Source organism: Cryptomeria japonica, chromosome 6 (assembly GCF_030272615.1).
Source record: "Cryptomeria japonica chromosome 6, Sugi_1.0, whole genome shotgun sequence".
NCBI lineage: Eukaryota > Viridiplantae > Streptophyta > Pinopsida > Cupressales > Cupressaceae > Cryptomeria > Cryptomeria japonica.
In genome coordinates, this window is record NC_081410.1 from 235090082 (window position 1) to 235112114 (window position 22033).

The 22033-nt window shown below is 34.0% G+C and overlaps 1 protein-coding gene across 1 annotated transcript in view; it reads right to left on the reverse strand.

Annotated features, from left to right (window-relative positions):
* Positions 1-3246: 3246 nt before the first annotated feature.
* The window catches only part of LOC131071478 (ABC transporter G family member 35), a 30456-nt gene continuing 11669 nt past the window's right edge, over positions 3247-22033 (reverse strand). The window contains exons 3-24 of the mRNA XM_058007363.2: positions 13636-13724; positions 13456-13540; positions 13055-13214; positions 12896-12972; positions 12744-12797; positions 12552-12642; positions 12138-12439; positions 11590-11871; positions 11175-11491; positions 7875-8035; positions 7665-7768; positions 7408-7567; positions 7179-7307; positions 6451-6560; positions 6008-6340; positions 5610-5900; positions 5361-5444; positions 5110-5243; positions 4759-4986; positions 4290-4461; positions 3940-4194; positions 3247-3809 (exon numbers count right to left, since the gene is read on the reverse strand). Of these exons, the coding sequence (XP_057863346.1) occupies positions 3543-3809; positions 3940-4194; positions 4290-4461; positions 4759-4986; positions 5110-5243; positions 5361-5444; positions 5610-5900; positions 6008-6340; positions 6451-6560; positions 7179-7307; positions 7408-7567; positions 7665-7768; positions 7875-8035; positions 11175-11491; positions 11590-11871; positions 12138-12439; positions 12552-12642; positions 12744-12797; positions 12896-12972; positions 13055-13214; positions 13456-13540; positions 13636-13724 (3885 nt within the window). The 3' untranslated portion in view covers positions 3247-3542. The remainder of the gene's footprint in view (positions 3810-3939; positions 4195-4289; positions 4462-4758; positions 4987-5109; positions 5244-5360; positions 5445-5609; positions 5901-6007; positions 6341-6450; positions 6561-7178; positions 7308-7407; positions 7568-7664; positions 7769-7874; positions 8036-11174; positions 11492-11589; positions 11872-12137; positions 12440-12551; positions 12643-12743; positions 12798-12895; positions 12973-13054; positions 13215-13455; positions 13541-13635; positions 13725-22033) is intronic.

Genomic DNA, 22033 nt, shown 5'->3' on the forward strand with positions numbered 1-22033 from the left:
AAGAAAGTTGCCATTTCTGATTGGATAAAGAAGAAAAACAACAGCCTTATTATTTTTGTTTTTCTTTCACAGATAAAAACAATGATGTTATTATAATATCAACATAACATAAAAATCTTCATATGCCATGAGGATAGTGGGCATGCAGACATCAGTAGAAAACATGAGAAATATGCAGCAGCATTTCCTCAATGCAGTGAACGTGAAAAAGCCTCTCTTCATCCTGTGTTGTCTCAAGAATATTCAAATGTTCAACCGTAACCACCTAAAACTTGATTCAATATTTTCAATGGTACCATGTTGAAATCCAAGGCTACAAAATGAAAGCTTTAACTAGAAATCTGTGGGAGAGAACATTGCAAGCATTCTGGTTGGACTTTCTGCGTCCCTTCACAGCTTTGTTCTTTCACCACTAAATTGTGGGAAGAAATATTCCGAACTTATAGCCAATCTCTCCTTGATATCTAGGACCACAATATCCAAGCTATATATCCTATCTGAAACAAATTTGAAGTACGCTGATACAATCAATCTACTCACCATCGTTTGAAGCGTACTCTTAATCACAAAGATAGTATAATAGTCATTGATGATCAACACCAATTGTTTTGGTTGGTTTCGACATCAACAATGAAAGCTCTAACAAAAATATTCCATAGATTTATGATACGTTATTAAGATACACGTCGTTATACTCCCTTTGTCGTGCTGGAAATATGACACTGCACAATATCATCAACTATTAAACAAATGTCATAACTACAATAACTTAATGCTTTATTTTGTTAATTATGTCCAAGTTCCACACGATTCTGAGGCTATACATAATGGCTGCCGCTTGAAGTAGTATCTGGAACTAGATGTGATGCCTGCAGTCAGTACAGCTCTGCAATGTTAATACAAGATACATCTAGGCCTTCACAGAATTCCACATGTAGATTGGTCAATCTTGAATAACATATTGCTTGAAGAGGAGGAATCCACGCAGGAAGACATTGCATATCCATTGTGAAGATATTTTTTGAACGCAGGAAGACATTGCAACAAGATAACATGACTTTTAACTAATTATCATACTTTGTGCAATGTTCAAAAAGACTATCCTAATCTTGACAACTAGCTATATGAGTATGGCTACCTAAGGATACCTCATTTCCATCTATAAAGTTGGGAACCTTGGGAAAATAACAAAATCAGTCAAGCTTCAACTATTAAATATTAAACCATAGATATGAAAGAAAGAAGAAAATGAAATTTAAAAGGTTGAAACCCTAGAGATGCAAAACTTTTATTTAAAAAAACAGTTAAAAACCTTTACATTGATGAAGCATAGTGTTGGCTCTATTAGACATGTTCACTCAAACCATGATAAATACTAATAACAATCACAATAATAATAACCATGGTGGCAATAATGGAGGCAACGATGGAAATGAAGACCATTCAAACAACAATAGAACTCCAAATTGACGTATTCCTACAACCAATTCTAGACCAATAATACCTACCTTTCCACCTAGAGTGGAGCATCAAGAAGGCAATGAACCCACATTGGTAGATTTACAAGATCAATTCCGTCAAGATTGGATAGATGGAGGGTTGCAAACCGATATGCCCCTTAGAGACTATGTTGGTGTAATTAATTATTCATCATGGATATTATTACACCTTACTTAAGTTTACTTAGGAAATGCATTTCATAGTAGTGCATAAGAGATCTATATATACAACATGAATTCAGGATTAGGAATATAGGATGCATGTGTATGCATGAGTGTATGAAGCAATACATGTGTGAGACATGAGGAAGCACTGAGTATTATGACTGTTACAGAGACACAGAGGTCACCGAGAAGGTTTTCAGAGAACAGTTAAAAGAACAGAGTCTTCCTTCTTTAGAACCTCGAGGGCTCTTAGGAAGGGTGATCCCATATCGCCTATTATTTTCACTATAATGGTGGAAAGTTTGGGTAGATTCATTCATGAAAAAGTTGTCGAAGGATCTTTGAAAGGTCTCAAGCCATCCTCTGCCGATTTGATTTTCTCTCATCAACAATTTGTTGATGACACCATTTTAATGGATAGCTCATTTTTTTGGAGAAGCCAGAGTCATCAAATCGATTCTCAACATCTATGAAAAAGCCTTTGGATATATGGTTGATTGAATAGTTGTAAACTTACAATATGGATTGCTTGAAGAGGAGGAATCCACGCAGGAAGACTGTACATAGGATATTATTTGAGGTGCAATATGGTATACAAGATACATCTAGGCCTTCACAGAATTCCACATGTAGATTGGTCAATCTTGAATACCATATTGCTTGAAGAGGAGGATACCACGCAGGAAGACATCAACAATTCAGCAAAAAATGTTAAATCCATAGTCAGGACCAAGCACTTTGGCAGCACTGTCTTCCTTTCAGTAATGTATGTCAATCAAACATCATTTCTTTTCTGATACACAATTGAATCTATATGCAGAATTTTATTTTTATTGCTACAGAATTGGGTGGCAGAGTCATGACAGCTTAATACACTGGAAATAATTTATATTGGTGTGGTTTTTTGGGGCAATATACAGGAACCATGTATTAATGAATCGTTACTTAATTTGCACAGAAATATAACTCTGAGTTCCATTATGGTAAACGGTGTTGCTTTTAAGACTAAGGGAATAGGATTGGACTAAGTCGGGCTTTATTTTGACCAGTATGGACTTAATGGATGTGTGCTTACTAATCGGAAAATGTGCCATAACAATAATATGAAAAGTAGCAAAGAGATGCATGGAAACATTATTCTTGGGTGTACATGCAACAGATAAATCTAAATAAGAGAGGAGAGCATGCATGCTTGTAGAACTGAAGATTTAAGTGTGATTAGAATTGTGATATTGGGTGCTCACCTCTACCATCTAGACACAAAGAAGAAGACGGATCTTTCACTTCAAGTATTGCACACTTATGATCCTTCTCAAATTCTGCACACTGCTACTCCACACATAGTTAATAAGCACATGCATATATCAAGAAACTGCAGAATTGAAAGAGCAGTGAACAGAAACAATCAAACACAGGATTGCATGCAGTCTTGAATGTGTGAAACGCTACACAAGCGTTGCAATATATTTTGTTTTCTTGTCAACTCTTTTATGTTACGACTGCAATCAAAATTCTCATATGCCTTTTCCACCATGACTGATTACCATGGTAATGCACAGCTAGGCATTTTGGGGGGTTTAAATGCTAAAAAAATTAATGTTGTAAGACGAACTGAACTTCAGTTACAAAGAAAGAAAAGGGTGGAAATAACAGATAAAAAGAATTGAAAGAGTAAACAAAATTGAATATTGTATGAGAATAAAATAATGGTTACATATAACTAGAAAGTTGAGTTATAGTGGCCTCTCGGCCAAATTTTTCACGACTTCCATTGAAGCATATGATTTTGCCCACATATGGTTGGATGAGACAGTCCCATCAAATTCCAAAATCTAATACACTGGATGATTGTCAAGTGCATAGGCTTGTATGGAATGCCTATCTTTTTTGAAAGTTAAGTTTTTTGATGGCCACTGCAAACAATGAGGCAAAGCAAACAGGGAGGCACAGAGTCACCAATGCTGTAATTCCCAGAAAGTCATGTCTGAACCCAAAATAATTCGCTATAAACTCCGACACCGTCATCTTCCCATCTGCTGTCTCCATCTCTGAATCGACATCACCCAACTGGGATGCAACCAAACCATAGAGTGTCCAGGAAATAGGTGTCAACCAGTAGTACCATCTCCACCACACAGGAATTTTCTGATTCAAAGAAAACAGGCTTGGTTGCATTACTAAACATCAGGAACTACTGCTCTAGATTTTTAACAAAAAAATAAAATTTGCCTAGACAAAAAAGTTTGTAGCGTAAGTTTTGAAAAGATAGGCTTACAGGTCGAGGGATGAGGAAGCCACAAAAGAGGTTCCATAAAGAATAAAATGCAGACGAAATGATTGCTGCAACAGAGAAGTTTGGAGTAACGGCAACTGTCACCATCCCAAAGAAGGTGAAGTATAGAAACGTGAAATACATGAAAAAGAGGAACCAGAAAAACTTGACTGCGGTCCACTCAAATGCAATCATGGAATAGATCACGAGAGCATAAACCACGGACTGCATAAGCACATAAGGAAACTCAATTGCCACCTACATGAATAAACAACAAGAGTGTCATTTGGTTAATCTTAAGTTGCATTGCAGAACACAATATAGGAAATTTATGTTAATATCTTTTAGGGTACCTGTCCAAAGGCATAAGGGAATTCTGAATACATCGCAGCAGCTCTTTCTCTATAGAAGACGGTCCGTTCCACATCAACCACAGGTTGCACACTGGATGAATTGGTTATTCCAATGAAAAGAACAGAACTGTAAAGTGCTCCCAAAACATTAAACAGATCTTGTTCATTGCCTCTGTCAAAACAATTGATAAACTGTTTATAAGCACTTAACAGCAATAAAGTTTAAAAAATACCTTGGAATGTTTTTAGAAATTATTCTATTTTTGTAATATAAAAGAGAAGGTTTCCCATGGGAAGAGTTATAGCATATCATTATAAATCTAAAAGCTTTTGACAACATAATTTGCTGGTATGACAAGTGACTTGTTCTCGAACATGTTTTTGAAGAAATTATAGAAAATGTGTAGAAAACTCAGGTGGGCTGCATGTCAGCAAAGAAAGCCTTTTATATCAGTCGAGAAAATCTAACCTCTTTTTCCCGAGGTCCCAAAATATGGTCCCAAATATCAGTGCAACCACTGTGCTGAAGAAAAACCTCACAACAACATAGTGTGGATTTCGCCAGTATGACATACATTGCTTCCATAAGCATGCCACGCACTGAACTGTGAAGGACCGGGCATACCTTGTCTGAAAATATAGATCCTTTGAGTCTAGAGCAGGGGTGCTTAGTTCTTTAATTAGTGTTTGATTCAATCTGAAAAACAGAAAATAATTTTAACAATTACATGACAATTTTTCTTTCTTAATGAAGACCTATTAGTTAAATATTGGCGAGGGCAGCTCTTTCTCAAGGAACTTTCAATCACTATGTACATACTCATAGAGTGAAGATTGTCTGTAGATATTGGCGAAGTCTACCCCAAGATTTTCCTCAACAGATGTAGAGGTTACTTCCAGCACCCATGTTGCTGGATTATATCCATCTTTAATTGGTGGAACACCTCCAACAGCCTAATTAATCACACAAAAAAATATAAATCATTATTCTTCCTGTTGACAAAGGCATGCATGATATGTTATTAACTAGCTGGATCGAGATACCATGAGGTGAACAAACACCAACAGTACCTCAAAATATTCAATGAGTTTATGAGAATTCCGACCCAAAGGCCCTGCATAGATCACTTGGCCACCTCTTTTCATGAGCAGAAGCTGCAAGTCAGAATTCCAAAGAAGTGAACATTTAGTATTGATTAGCGTTTGCAAGGGCTTCCTTGTTCCCAATTTGGAAGCGCAACAGTATGGAGCTTCTTTAGTCTAAAATGACATAAAATAATATTACTCATAGTGGCTAATTCATTAAGTGTTCAAATTTACCTCATCAAAAGCTTCAAAGATATCAATGCTAGGTTGGTGGATAGTACAAACAACAGTACGACCAGTGTCAACTGTATTGCGTACAGTACGCATGACTATAGCTGCAGCACGAGCATCCAATCCCGAAGTTGGCTCGTCCATGAAGATTATGGATGGATTAGCAACAAGTTCCACTGCTATGGTAAGCCTTTTCCTTTGTTCTGTAGAAAGACCTGTTAGTCCAGGAAGTCCTACCAGAGCATTCCTCTGTGATGTAAGCTCCACAAGTTCCATCACTTCTTGTACAAACATCTGTAACCGTTAAGACAGATATCACCAAGAAAAGCATGTTTAGTTTCATTACGCAAAGACCTTCCATTGAAACTATTATATGCAAAGAGAAGAGCTTAAAACCCTACCATTCTGGTTCTCTTATCAACATCTTGTGGAAGTCGAAGCCATGCAGAGTAAACAAGTGATTCATAGATTGTGAGATTCGGAGAGTGAATATCATTTTGTTCACAGTATCCTGAGATGCGGGCAAATGTTTCTTGTTTTTTTGGGTACCCAGAAATGCGAATATTTCCTTCTATGTATCCTCCTGTTTTTCTTCCCGCCAAGACATCCATCAGTGTGGTTTTCCCAGCTCCACTAACTCCAACTAAGGCTGTAAGCATCCCTGGCCTGAAGGACCCACTTATGTTGGAAAGGAGTTGTAACTTGTCTTGATCCACACCTTCATTTTTCATCTCCTAACAAAGTACTATCTATTAGTTCCAGATTTCTATTTGATAAAAACTGGGTATGCCAAAGCTATTGCTAAATAATTAAATTCGATCAAACAAAGTCTAACTGCACCGACCTGTGGCATGTCAACATAGTAGTTGATGTTTTCGAAAGCAATTGACAATGGCTGGAAAGGAAGGATCATTCCTTTCTTGCAAGGTATCGAATCTTGAATATCAGTAAGTTCTGCATTATGGGTTGAATGATATTCAGATGTTAGACTTTCTTTTCTCTGTGACAAATCTGCATGGCCTGAAAGATATTCTACATTCTGTGAATGAACAATGCTAGCTTTTGCATATCATATTAGTCGAATTTTTAAAAAATGTTTATGATCTTGGCATTTTATCATTCTGCAAAAATTTCTCTTTTAGCATATTTGTCAATCAATATGTCATTCTTTCATTTGAGAAAAAGAAGTTTAAGTTTTCATCTATAAATTAACACATTTGCAAAGGTCTCTCTATGCTTTTTGGTTACAGCGTTCTCTTACACTAGGCGGCACAGAAAATTTAAACTTAAATTCAACCACCTTTTGCAAGATTTGGGATTGATAGTATATAATTGTATTTTCAAAGTGAAATATGTTTCATTCTATTTGTTGAACAAGACACTCTTATCTTTTCCAATGTTAGGTTGAGACATCCACAAGCACGCAAAAGATTTTAGGAAAGCTCTAGCTTATCACTGGTTGCCTTTCTAAATTTTAAATTTTCGTCTCTGGCTAAAACAAGGAACTTTAGTTTTGAGCAGACTGGAACATTCACACGCAGTAAAAGACTTTAATTGAAGCTCATGACTTACCTCTAGATTTAATTACAGATGTCAAATCAACAGACTTAAGTTGTTCTCCATAGTTGCTTTGTCCGATTCTGTTTGCATTTTTCTCTTCAATAATATCCTTTGATAGTACAGCCTGTGATTTCCTCAAAGCTGTTTATAGATAATATTCTATTAGAGTCCACTGTAATACTAAATTAAAAGGGAAATAAGCAATTTAATGAATTATAACTTAATCAAATCCCAGACTCACGATTGAGGTATGCTAGAGCCAAGGTAAATAAAATATTAAAGAGTATAGAGAATCCAGTCAGTGCTCCAACACCAATCCAATAAAATTTAGCTTCAGCTATTAATCCACGAGCTTCTATTATTTCATGTCCCAATGTCTTGTTGGAGGTAGTACTGCTTAGCTACATACAAGTGATATATATAAGATGAAATAAAATGTTAAATATGATTGTCCAGTCTTGCTATACAATGATCCTAAATAAAGGAATATTCACTTACTTTGTTCCATCTGGGAGCTAGAAATTCATTGACAGCAATGGCATTTTGGCTGTAAGACAATGGGTTGCACCAATATGCCCAAATCCACCAGCTGGGTACCTTATCTGTTTCAGAAACATGATAAATCATCATTTTAAGATTTTCTATTATAACTAAAAAGTTTAAGATTGCTACAAGTAATAATAATGTGTAGAATTCAGTAGACTATACCTCGGGAAACTATAAATCCTCCAAGGAGAAACACGACAAGATTAGCAAATGATCCAAAAGTTTGTGAGATGATCATGTTTCGACCCAACGACGCCACGAACTTGAAGAGTCCCAATCCCATCTGATGCAGCCAAAAGAACAGAAAGAGTTGCCTAAAGCATCTGCCAACAAAAGAAGGGATCTCTTAAAATGAACACTGCCTGTTTGAATGCTACTATGATTGCTATAACAGTTTAATGTACACCTTGGTATTTTTTGTCCTATATAGATAATTTGGAAGAAACAAAGGTGAAGACTTAATATTTTCATTCGTAGGCTTATAAGCCAGACATCAAGCATAAAAAAAAGCGGAATTTGGTATAAAAGAACTTTGAAGTATCATATTGTAGGTTATTTTTAGTTCAGGTGAATGATGCTTCAGTATTCTTCCTATTTAAATGAGTTAATGGATTTTCATGGTAAGGGGAATATCCCATCTATAGTATATTACTCTAATTTTCTGGAGTATACACTGCAAAGTATATCGGTCAAATTTCTACCATGCAAGGCCATTTGTCAGGAATGAAAAGATACATTAGATAAACTCAATGCATCGGCACGCTATAAAATGTGGTTGCATGAGAATATGATTTGACTAGCACCTCTAGAAACGAATGGCTTGGAAGTACTTTACGGGATAGCTATCACAGGTTAAAAGTCTTATATTAGATCCACTTATCATTATCAGTAGCTTTCCGAAAGCCAAACTACTTCTATGTACTCATGGCACCCGAAAAATGTTATTCTACTTAAAATAACGCTGAAATCACTAGATAAATCTGTAGTCAATTTTCAATATTATATCTAACAAACATTGTTTCCATGATGGGTAGAAATGAATTATTTAGCATTCATTGTTTGTCAATTTTTTGAAAAAAGTAAGAACGAAATTAAATTAATTTCAATTATAAATTAAAAAATAATTGATAACAATGTTGTCTTGATTTCACACCGTGAATGTGGTTACAAGGTACGCAAAATATATTATTTGAGAGTAATTATTGTTTTAGTTGAAACCTTTTGGGCTGCTATGATTTGAGTGGAATATAAGCATTAAGCATTATTCTTCATGATCAACCAAAATAAGTAAACTCTAAAGTGCTGAAGGAAGTGTCCGTGTAATCAGCCAATAAATGTATCGCTGAGGGTGTTAAAGGAAGCGTCTGTGTGATCAGCCAATATATCCATCACTAGATGTGTGGAAGGGTTTTATGTATTTATCTCTTTGAGCAGTACCATTTTGTAACAAAATTTTGTTCAGCTTAAACAGCATCCAATCTTAATGGATATGATCCAAGATGGTCGGTTGGTTGATAACTATAAATTGAAGTTTTGCCAACCAATATTACTGCACCTAACACTTTTAAAACTATGGTTTGAGCAAAAAGTTTGAATGCATACAGAAAACATAGAGTGAAGTGAGCTTACATTGAGATGGTAGGATGACTACATTAAGAAAAACTAGGTACATTTAAGGGCTCAAGAATCTAATATGAATGGATAAGATTTGTGTAATGTCACCAATCAGTCATTCATTAACAAATTAATAATTTTATAAATCTCTCATTTGCAATATGTGAATTACACACTGCAACACATCAATCTATTGCTGACCTCTTCATCGCTGATACAGAGGAAAATAGTATGACAGCCAATGCCTAAATATGAAATCATTAAATCTCACAAATAATCTTGGTAAATTTTAATGCAATGGGATAAGCCTACGTGATCCTTTGTAAAGTGACAGAAGACAATGTTAAAAATTTCAGGTAGATCAGTCCAAATGAAAATATTAGTTTAACACAACCAAAAAGTAACGCAGACGATAAAATAATGTATCAGAGCCTGTCTCCTCCATGCTGCGATTTTCCTTTATTGTGTTACACTCATGCTAGCGACAGACTGGCCAACACTGGGCCCACATTTCACTCAAAATGTTGATAGCTCATTCCCAAGGTAATCCACTCTACTATTCCAAATATATACAGACGCTAGCGTATGCTAGTCCTTATCAAGTAATACCAATTGCCATGCTCGCTACATCACACGATGCCTTAAAGGAAGTAAGACATTAACAGTTTAAATCTTTATTAAATTGCGACCTTCCAAGGCAGTCCCACTGAAATCTAGCAAGTTCAAAAGTACTTAGACCTGCGACCAATCTAGAGATTTATTAAAATTGAATATTAATTAATTTTGCATTATGGAGACTTCGATGGGAAAGCATTTTAAGGAATTGTGGGTTTCGTTTCCAACATAAATGAACTGCAATTTCATGTTCTAAAAGAGTAATAATCAAATAAAGAAGATATAAGAAGATATATTTCATATTATAGTTATTTTTCTTTGGCTGATGTCTTTTATAAATCTTTTTTCTAACAATAATATGATTCTTCACAGATCCTCGATTTTTAATTAAATTCATTATTATCATCTCATTTCAAAACGGAACATTACAATTTGACAGAGCGGCATGATAAGAAAAAATCCACTTGGGCGAAGGCTAACACCAACATTTGCTCCGAAAAAATGAACTATGTTTTCACCGGCATCATAGACAAAGGAGTTGAAAACTTTGTAGGTCTCTTTCCTCATCTCACCTTTTGCTACTTATGTAGCTAAAAGGAAACTAAAACTAAAGAATTACAAAATCCAAGTACTACTAACCCCACGGGGGAAACCATATTTTGATTAGATGTTACGAGTAAAAAGAATATTGACGCTATAATGAAGCTAAAAGTCGAAGCATAATAAACAGTAACTCCACTGCGTGTAAATTTTCCCATACACGATCTCATGAAGTCGAAAAAGTTCTGACAAATAAGCATAGGGATGATATGCTCACAGAAATTGGTTAAAAAATACGCAGATGCAAGGGAAGAATTAGGATGCAAAAAAATAGAGTGTGATTTTCCAAATTTTTTGCCACAGTTTCACATCCCTTTTTGTTCTAAAAGGTTCTTGAAATTATTATTCCTTAGGCCTAAGGAAACAAGAAGCTTATAAGTGAGAGTCTGTCTACAGCTGTTAGCTATAGACGGGACTGATAGTTATAAAAAGAATTACACTAGAACAAAAAGTTGAAATGACAATTGTGAATGTTATAATTTTTTTAAATGATTCATAAATTAATTGTTAAATACTCAAATATTATATTTCTTACTATTCCTGTACCATACAAACTATTGTAAGTGGATCAGTTAGCTTTCTATACATGCAACATTGCCTATGCAATATACGTAGAGAAACCACAAGAGTTACCTATCAGCTTCTGGTGCAAAACCAATAGCATAGTATGTAATGATAACCCATATCACTGCTTCTACCAGAGAAAATGGGATCTTCACTATCCAGTTTGGTAATGAATAAGCCCAAGCTGGATATAATAGCTGGTCTCTTTGCTTGTAGAAAACTGGAAGTCGGATAACAGTCATTGCCATTTCTGGTATACCATTAAACATCATATGGATTAAACCAAAGAACATAGCTCCCATGTAGAGATTTCCATCAGTAATGTTCTGTTGGTGCATTTCTGTGCGCAAAAATATTGTTGTGGTGATTGCCGCTACAACTGCAATCTGTGTTATTTGTTTGTCAGGATGCATTCTCCTTTCTTTGACAAAGTTTAATAAAACAAATGCTTAAGCTCTTCATATTTGCGATTCAAGAGATTTACCTGTCCTGTTTTGAATATGTAAACAAAAGAGTTTCTCCTCATAAGCAGCATTTCTCTATTGTAGCAAGCTTTTAACATGTTCATTCTACTAACACCATACTTGGAAGATGTAAGGGCAGCAGGATGGTTCTTTGTTTTGTCATATGGATGTGATAACTCTTCTATAAGACTCCTACTAACATGAAATGAGCGGAAGGCCTCTGCGAATTCCTTGACAGGTATGTAGCGATACAGCTGATTTCTACGGGTCCAATATTGCTCTTGGTCCTTTCTTGAGGTCACCTGTTTCAGTAGCTCAACCCAAAAGCATAGTTAATAAATTTGATACAATATGAACTTTATCCGTTAACAGTTGCATCATACATAGTACTTCAGCACTTTTGGCACAGATGGATAGATAGGGGCACTATTATGCCTGAGTTCCTAAAGAGAAGTCCAAGGTTCCCTATGGATATATCATGTGATCAAATGGGCTGGTACTTTAGGTTTTGAAATCACTTGCCACCTAAAATTCACCAGGCTGTACAAAATGGATGAACCACACTTACTTCCTGCAAGAAATCGGCTACTCCTTTTCTGTCGGGGCATTTGAAACCCATGGAATTGAAAAAGTCAAGCACATGTTCCCGAGGTCCTTGATACACAATCTCTCCTTCAGACAGTAAGATGATGTCATCAAATAGATCATATGTTTCAGGAGCAGGCTGCAGAAGAGAAATCAACATTGTCCCATCAAGAACATGGACAAGTTGGCGCAAACACTTGATAATTTGGTATGTTGTAGCACTGTCCAATCCTGTTGAAATTTCATCCATAAACAGAGCTTTGGGACGAGCGACTAGCATTTCCCCTGTAAATGTTTAATAACAATCACAAAACTTGCACCTTTCAATGATGAAAATTCAAATTTAATTGTTTCTAATTTACTAAGTTTTTAAAGGAACTTTCCTCGTATAACACACCTGTGGTGACTCTCTTCTTCTGACCTCCAGAGATTCCACGGTGCATTTGATCTCCTACTATTATATCAGCACAGATGTCCAGTCCCAGAAGCTGGAACAAATTAAAGGTGCACTTACCTAAGTGAATAATCTTAAATATCCGAATCCTATTAAACATTTGTATTACCTAAAATGGAATTTTTGAAACCCAACCTTTAACACATAGTCTGTGACAAGGCTGGTCTTCTGGCCTTCAATTGCCGTTTCCTGTAGCCGTACCATAGATCAAATGTGCACCATGGCAGGAATCAGAAAGCAGAACATTTCATTAAAAACACTTAGTCAAAAGTCTTTGCAGCATCTACCTTCATAAAGACGTCAACATCTGGATCTGGTTTGATGTTTGCTTGCTTCTCACGTCTAGAAAGTTCTTGCAGTAGATCTGTAAGCACCACATATATTCAGTATAGGTACAGAAATGAAAAGACAATGCAATTGTGAGCAATTTGTGCGCAAGTATGCACCATATCTTGACCCAACACCTTGGCACTGGCCAGAAAAATCAAGGGTTTCCCTTACAGTCATTTCTGCAAAGTGCAAATCATGCTGGCTAATGTAAACAGAACTTCGTTGTGGCACGAATTCTGTCAACGAGTGTCCATTGTAGGTCACGTTTCCAGTAATCTGTAAAGACAAAGCAAGTTATTATAAAAATCTGGAAACGCATGCAACCTCCATGATATTTTCTTTATTGTAAAATAAACTACAGGGTAAAAATTTCATTGTTGACCAATACCGACTTAGGGGTGTAGGACAATACAGACAACAAATGCATCAAAACATACTGACAAGCATTAACCACCACTCCTCCTCTATAGAACAAATACTTCTCTGACCTATATAGATGAATATAATTTTACTTTACTTTGCAATTGCGGTCAGGTTCTCCAGCCAAAGTTGTTAGCAACGTAGTCTTACCAGCACCAGGTGGACCAAGAAGAAGTGTCATCCTGAACAGATTAATGACAGGTTAAAAAGAGATAAAAGTGCCACAATCCTACACTTCTACTTTGGAGATCTTCAATTTCGGAGATGATGAACTTACCGTGAAGGCTTAATAATGCCACTCACGTCATGAAGAATATTTAAAGTTGTCCTTTTTGAATGAAATATGTGCAGATAATTGAAAATACCCTGCACAACAACATCAATCGCAATGTGGTTAATGGAATACTCTTTAAATTCAATTACATTCTAATCCCTGCTGCAAGAGAATGTAGACGAAGTCTTATAACCAGACAAGCTACCATCAGATTCAGATCCTAGTTCCTTTTGTCCCCAGACTCTAGTTTAATAAAATCAAATATAATTTGTCAAGCTAACAAGTAAATATTAGTTATAGCTACAACAATGACACACAGTTGTAATAGCAGAAAAGGTTTCAACCTGCCTGGAACATGTTAAAACGAGGGGGATTGATTAGCAGCCGAACAATCAAAAGCAACCGTCCTCGAGTTCAAGGGTCCCGATTAAAAATTGAACAAAACCACTATAAGAACCCTGCTGGTTCTAATTCTTCTGAAATATTATTTTTGGATTTTCAAGGTTTTTGAACAATTTTAAAGAAAAAAAATAACACATGTGCCAGGCAAGAATTGCACATAAAACCAAATAGAATTGAAATTGAGAATTCTGGTGAGAAACTTAAATGAAGAATTCTGGTTAGAAACTTATCAGGGCTAGGCATTGAGGATGTTGTCACACCTGAATGCCCCTCTTCTTATCAAAATCTGCAAATAACTAACCTCTGATGAAGCACACAAAGACCCCTAAATGAAGCCCTCCTAGTTTGCAATAGTTCAGCTGATCTTTCAATCTCAGAAGCACAAATCCATGAAGAATGAACGTTCTTCATGGAAGACCAAAAGTCACAACTTAGAATTCTACACAAAGATGTCCTTCATGGGAGTGACTCAATGCTTTAACCAACTAAGCTCAACCCCTTGAACATAGTCAAGTGATTTAATAAAAATCACTTTATAATATTAAGTGGCTTAAAATTTAATAAAGTCACTTTATGACTATAATAATCATATAAGTTAATTAAAATAACTTAACCACTAGAATATTAATATCTCCTTCATTATTGAGTCTTAAGTGGCTTAAAATTTAATAAAGTCATTTTATGACTTTATAATAATCATATAAGTTAATTTAACTTAACTACTAGATCTCCTTTGTTTTTGTTATTCAGTCTTGTCTTTTGACGTGTTTGAAGCACAACTACCAGATTGACTTACTAAATTCCCTCAACTAAATCCACACCTAACCGCTAAGGCCTTGGAACTGAATCCGAGACTAAACTGAAGAAGTGAAACTGCCCTGCCACTGAGACTCTCTATCCAAAATGTTAGCCTACGAAAGTCCAAAATAATAGACTCACCAAAATTGCTGATTAATTGCAAAAATTGCAATCTTTTGAAAAATCACAATATATTGATCACGGTTGTTCAGGGTGTGCATACCGGATTCAAGTTGAGGCACATCCAAGATGGTTGTGGATGCAAAATGCACTTAAATCCCCACCTGAGGCACATTTGATACAGTCTAACGTGCCCTTCAAGAACACCCAATACATTTACCCTAAATTTTACATGCACCTTATTTACAAAATGAAAACCTCTGCAACTTGTGTACCCCTGCAGCCTCACACCAGTGTACTCAAGTTTTGCGAGTTATTAGCACAGAGTGTGGCATACCCGTACCTTGTCTCCCACATCAACTTGTAACCTTGATATTATTAAAAATCACCAGACACTATTTTTCCTCTATTTCTGGCTTTCCTTTTCAATTAGTCGGAGACTGCTTAAATATAACAGCTTTGAGTATCAGCTTAGTCATTTATCATTTTTTGGTTATTCGATTATTGTTTTCCCATTCGTAAGGAATTTTTTTCTTCCTAAAGGATTTAACCCCAGTAAAGGACATGTGGTGAATGTCAATTGCTTAAATCAAATTTGAGTAAAGACGAAGGCCTTGGCCTGCAGTTTTGGTGGAATTTTTTTACAAAGATCTACCCACTGAAGGCAAACACGTGTAAAAACCCAAAGCAAATCTATAAAATGGTGGACTTTAGGAACAGGCAATATAAGACCACTGGATTCATTGAAAAGTTTTCGAAACAACTTGTCATGCGCTTTTGGATGGACGTCTGTAGTTGCTGCAACAACAGTTTGCATTTGAATTTAGGAAAAGTTGCGTGGAGTTTTATTTACAAATTCATATTACTTGAGCGACTGCGTTTCACCACCTTGTCATCTGGATATGCATTCTTGGATGTCATACTGCCGTTTCAATCTCGATTATTATTGAAATTCAATGAGACATTTAAATTTTTCTTGTTTTCATCGTAGATTATTATTTTTTTCTGTTATTTAAGATCCAAAAGTAGCATTTTTCTTGGAGTGACTTCTCACAGTTGCAATTATCGATCATACCCAAGAAGAATATACCGTTTATTTTATAGAGAGAACAATTTTAAAATGACCCTCACATCTTTATAAACGCTTCCTTTGTTCAGGAATTTATTCACCCTGTTTTTGTCTACACTTGAACGCACAGTCCGAGTTCCAATATTAGACTTGAAACAGCGTAGAAAAATTGTCTGGTAACTACATTTTCTTCTCTCCTCAACATCATTTGCTTCTCACCTTGTTGGGGCAATGCTCTAATTACTTTATAATACTGTCACATCGAACCTGAAAGGATGGGGTGGAATACTTTTTAGAGTGGGCGGTCGTTGAGGGAAGTTTGGCGAGACTTGAACCTGGGACGTAGTCTTACATTTAGGGCAGCACAGGCCCATATATTCAATATTCAAATATGGCAAGATTTTATATTCTTTTTATTATTAATAAAAGTGGTAAACGCATTAAAATTCTTTCATTCATTCAATAAAACTTTCTTTGAAATGAAGAGAAATTTGTTGTATAAAATTATTAAAAATTAAATAATTGTCATATAATCAAAATTATTTTTTAATAAATTAAAAATTTAAATATTAAATTACTTTTAAATTATAGTTTAAAAAAATATAGTTTTATAAATATAAACTTTTGTATTTTCTTGTGACTATTTACATGATATTTATAATAATAAAAGATTCAATTTTATGATTATAGTCAAGTTTATTTTCTATTTTATGAATAATAATTTTTATGAGAATGAATGATGCTCTTAGCACTTATTCCATTTAGGTGATATTCATAGAGCTGGAACATTGAATTTTTTTGGAAGGTTACTCATCGTACTACTACTCTAACTCAAATACATTCACGATGAAGTTTTCCTCAAGACCAAGCTCATTTAGCTTGCTAACCCATTTGCAAATCTAAATTTTTATGAGAATGAATGGTGCTCTTAGCACTTATTCCATTTAGGTGATGATATTCATAGAGCTGGAACATTGAATTTTTTTGGAAGGTTAGTCATCCTACTACTACTCTAACTCAAATACATTCACAATGGAGTTTTCCTCAAGACCAAGCTTATTTAGCTTGCTAACCCATTTGCAAAGACTTATGTTGGTTCATGAGATACAACACTTGTTGAAGGTTTTACTAATGGGGTAGAATTTTTTTACCAAGACCAAGCTCTTTTAGGTTTATCTCCCATTTACAAAATCTTATGGATGGTACATGAGATATAACATTTGTTGAATTTTTTACTAATGGGGTAGGCAAGTGAAGTAGACTAAATTTTTTGTAAATGAAGTAACAAGTTAAGTGGGTTAGATCTTGGAGGAAACTCTTTGGTTAAGTGCATTTGAATCAGAGTAGGTATTGGGATGGGCAATCTCTCTTGAAGTTTTGATACTTAATTCTTAAGAAGCTTCAACACTTCACTCCTACGAGCATCACCTAGATGCAATGAATGTTACATGGACCATTCATTTTCATAAGAGATGCGTCTTTATGAATCACCACTTGTGAAATGTGGATCAATAAATTTGACTAAAAAAACTACACAAATTTATTTCTAATATAAATATCACAATTTAACATAAAACCTAAAATACCTCCTATTTAATAAGACCATGATTTTTTATTTAGATTTTTTTCTTTCTATTAGAATTTTAAACCATATCTACTACAAATTCTTATTTAAAAAGATAGGTTAAATTGTTGATTAGGCAGCTTGCCTAGTATAATTTTTTTTAAAATATTTCTTTTGAGGTTTGACAATTCTTCACTCAAGAAGAGGAGTGATTGCATATTATTACAACAATAGCTTCCCACTCTCAAGGGTCTCCATACAAACAATTTTTGTAGCTCATATTTGTATATGTATGTATATCTTTTATCTTAAATTATGTAAAATTTTATATCTTTATGGTTTCTTTATTATAATAGAATTTGATAGTATCTTCTTTAAGATGGGTATATCAAACTAAATGACGTTGTTTTAAGAGGAAATCTAGTTTTTGTACTCTAATACATAAATGTATATCTCTTATGATAAATTTGTCTTCTTTTATAAAAAAACAAACAATGATGCTATGCGCAAAAGTTGATATCACTACTATGGTGGTAATAGTTTTTTGTAAAACTACTCAAGTTTGTAGTAGAAGGTGATTCTCTGATAGTAAAAAATGTATCTTGTACTAGTGATAGCATGAGATGGAAGTTAAATTAGTGTGCAAAGGAAGTGGAATGGCTAAAATATAGATTTGAAGATTGTAATGTCCCCTACTAGGATTTGGTCTATTTTAATCATAATTAATCTATTTCAAAGTACTTATGGCTTAAACTAACTTGATTAAGAGTCAAGGCTATCTTAACATGAAAACAAATCTAAGATATTATTTCTTTACTCTATCAAGTACTTGCTAATTTACCATACTAGATAATTTAATCTTATTCCGATTCATTTATAAATCATTTACATATATATTAAATTACTAGTTTTATGAATTATTATATATTACTGCAAAGCAGTTTCTAAAAGATATTACATTAATTATATTTATTGTATTAATATATGTTATTATATCACTATCCATATTTATAGCCCTTATATTATTCCTTATTGTGATTTGAATATATATATACATAAATAAATGAATTAAATAATGTTAACAATAATTTATATATTTGCTAATAACCTATTATTATTACTATTATTACTACCACTGCTAAAAAAAAATATTATTAGTTATAGATATATTTAGTGGCTGGTAATGGGAGACAGATCTGGTCTGCCACTGTCATGAAATTGTGTATTACTATAATACATATTTCAGACTATTTTAATATTATTCTGCATAAAGAAATTATTGGGATTCATATACTAAGCATACATATTAAGCACATCACCATGCATACCACCAGGAACAGGGATGTTCTGCCTGTACCTAATAACAATTCGGATCTGATTCTCAGATTGATGGTGGTATACTTCCTATATAATGGGGATAATCTTTGATCAAACAATATTGGCTCTGTAAGTCTTATATCCTCAAAGTTGAAGACAATATGTGCACGATAATGGTCTCAATCAATAACAGTGAAGAGAAAGATTGTCGTTTCCAATATAAACTTTGAAATATGCAAAAATGCTCGATATAGCCCATCCAATATGGATACAACGAAGGAATAAAATACCAATCTGATGTCTTGAAATGAGTATGTGATCCTCATTAAATATATCTTTGAATGGTTGCACCACTTCGTTTAGTGATGGATACAACCTTCCCTTGAGTGCACCTCTCCCTTTAGACAAATCGTGCCTCTTAGATTAATTTGTTGTCTAACTACTAGTTAGATGGCTGATCGAACTTGAGGATTAGTCATTGCTTAATCAACCCATTAATTAGTTAGTGCGGTTGGATTTGTTAAAGAAGAGTATGTTCCTTAACCATCTAATTTCTTCCTTTCCACGTGAGGATAATATGTCTTATCTTTAGATACGACGTGTCTTCTCCCTGTGATAATGATTGATGACCAAATTGATGGTCTTCTGTTTTAAAGGATCGGGGTCACACAGTGATGTTTTAATCGGTGTTGTCTGTGTAATATACCCCTTATACATGCCTTAGTTGGCCTACCAATCCATTGTGTCTCCTGCTTGATATTATCGATGACCTTGTTCATGAGGTCCGTGTAATATACCCCTTATACCGTTGGCCATGTCATTGACTATCGACCTCCTCCCTTCTTAGTAGATCCTTGACACAACTCTATATCGAAGCAAATTTGATTCTTTGCTTATCGGTAGGATAATAATTATTCTTACTTAATTAATTAATAAAATGAATAATTACTTTTAATATATATATATATATATATATATATATATATATATATATATATATAATTTAAATAATAATTTTAATAAATAAATAAATTTCAAATAATCATTTGTTATTAATTATTATATTAATTAATAGTAATTGATATGTATATATGACGATCGGGGATGGGACATGACAAAGATATAAACTTTGTTCATTACCGGATAGCATTAAATGTTGTTGCAAACCTAAATGTTGTAGCAAACCTATTAGTAAATGCAACTGAACAAGAAATTATAATGCCTATTTATAACCATGATTCAAGTACATGGTCAAACTTGGAGAAACATGTAAGATTTCATCTACCATGACCAAGTTTGTGATTTAATTTGGTTCGAGAGAGATAAGATGGCAAAAATATCAAGGTATGAATGAAATGAGTTTTGGGTCATTATTCCAAGCAAGATTGATATAAGAATAGTACATGGTCATATAGGGATGGATTTACATTGGATGTTAGGAAGATACAATCATATAGTATGGAGAGCTTTGTCAATGGAGTCTATTAATGGTCTTCTCTAGCACATGAGTATAAAAGCTTTTATAGGAATGGAAAAGCCCATTGTAGTTATTATTTGTGTTTGGTTGTGTGGCTAATTATTCAATTTGACTCCTCTATATGTGTGGGCTCTGTCAAGGAGATGAGTGAGAATGGAAAGTTCTATTCAAGTATGAAAGAGAAACAATAAAATGGTTTCTATTCTCTATCTAACCATAGGAAAGGCAATTTTTTGCTTATTTTCCATGGTGGCCCTAGGGTTCATGCATGGTGTGTTGGGTGAGTGAGAGGTCGATTTAATAAATTGAAGTTCACTATGTATTAAGGGATATTTCATGGTCAATCTAGGCATTGTGGTGGTGGATGTCCACTTTCACCTCTAGTTGCTAACATTGTTTCTACTTAAGGATTTATAGACGTGGTTGAGCATAAATAAATGAATGTGATGCATTATTTAGAGTATAATGAGGAAAAGGTCACAAAAAGTGAAGACTCAAAGTCATATCACTTGGGGTAGCAAGAAAACTGAAAGGAGGAGATTTATACATTAAAATGAAAAGTTAAGTTCTTATGGACTTATTATTGTGATGTTGGAAAGATGATAGCAAGGCTCCATGTATCCCATGATAATGGATGGTTAGAAGTTGCAAGCAATTACATTGTTCTAGTATTTTTACAATGGATTAATTCACTATTTTAGGCCTCATCACGAGCTCCACAATTATATATGTTTCCCTTGTTAGACTCGCAAATTTTTAGAAGGCATAAAAAGAATCTAGAGACACTAGAGAAATAATGGAAGAGGTTATAAAATAAATAATAGAAAAGGCAAACAACATAAAAAAAAAAATAGAGATTGAAATAATACATATTACAAGCCAAAAACTAAATATTTTTTATTCAAATTTTGATTATATTTATTGATATATATAATTTAATTTTGACATTATTTATATTATATTTTAATTAATTGATCTTCGTACTAACATTATCTACATATTTTTAAAAAATATATAACACTAATAATATAATATTATGCCTATATAAATCCCACTAAATTATCTTGGTACTTTTTCCTTATTATTAAATTTAAAAAAAACTTAATTACTTTGGTCATCATGTAGTAGGTAAAGTGCATTGTTATATGATTTAAATGGGATTTACGAGATTTTTTTAATGATGAGTTGATTATCTATTGCTTGTGAAACAACATGTGCCCTTTCACCATGTTCACGTTGGAGTTTATGTATTGCTTTGATCCGCCATTACAGATTTGTTAATTACCACAATCCTCATGTTCTTTGAGATTTATGAGGTTTTTGAGGTGGCACCTTCAAAATATTATGACCATTTAAGAGTATCACCTTTTTTTTCTTTGCATTTATAGTATTTGCGTGCATTTACATTATATGTGTTGAAAAATCAACATATTCATGCAAGTGTCAATGTTGTGAAAACATATATAGTAATTTGTTCTAATCTATATGTTTTCAATGTTGCTCACTTATATTAAACTTAATTTGGATCTATGTTGCAATTATAGATTTTTTTTTACTTGTATAAAAATGAGTAAAAGAGATGTATAAAAACAATTCTTTTAGAGTTGCAAACAATAGACATTAGAAATATCATTTAATTGAATGTCGATGAAGA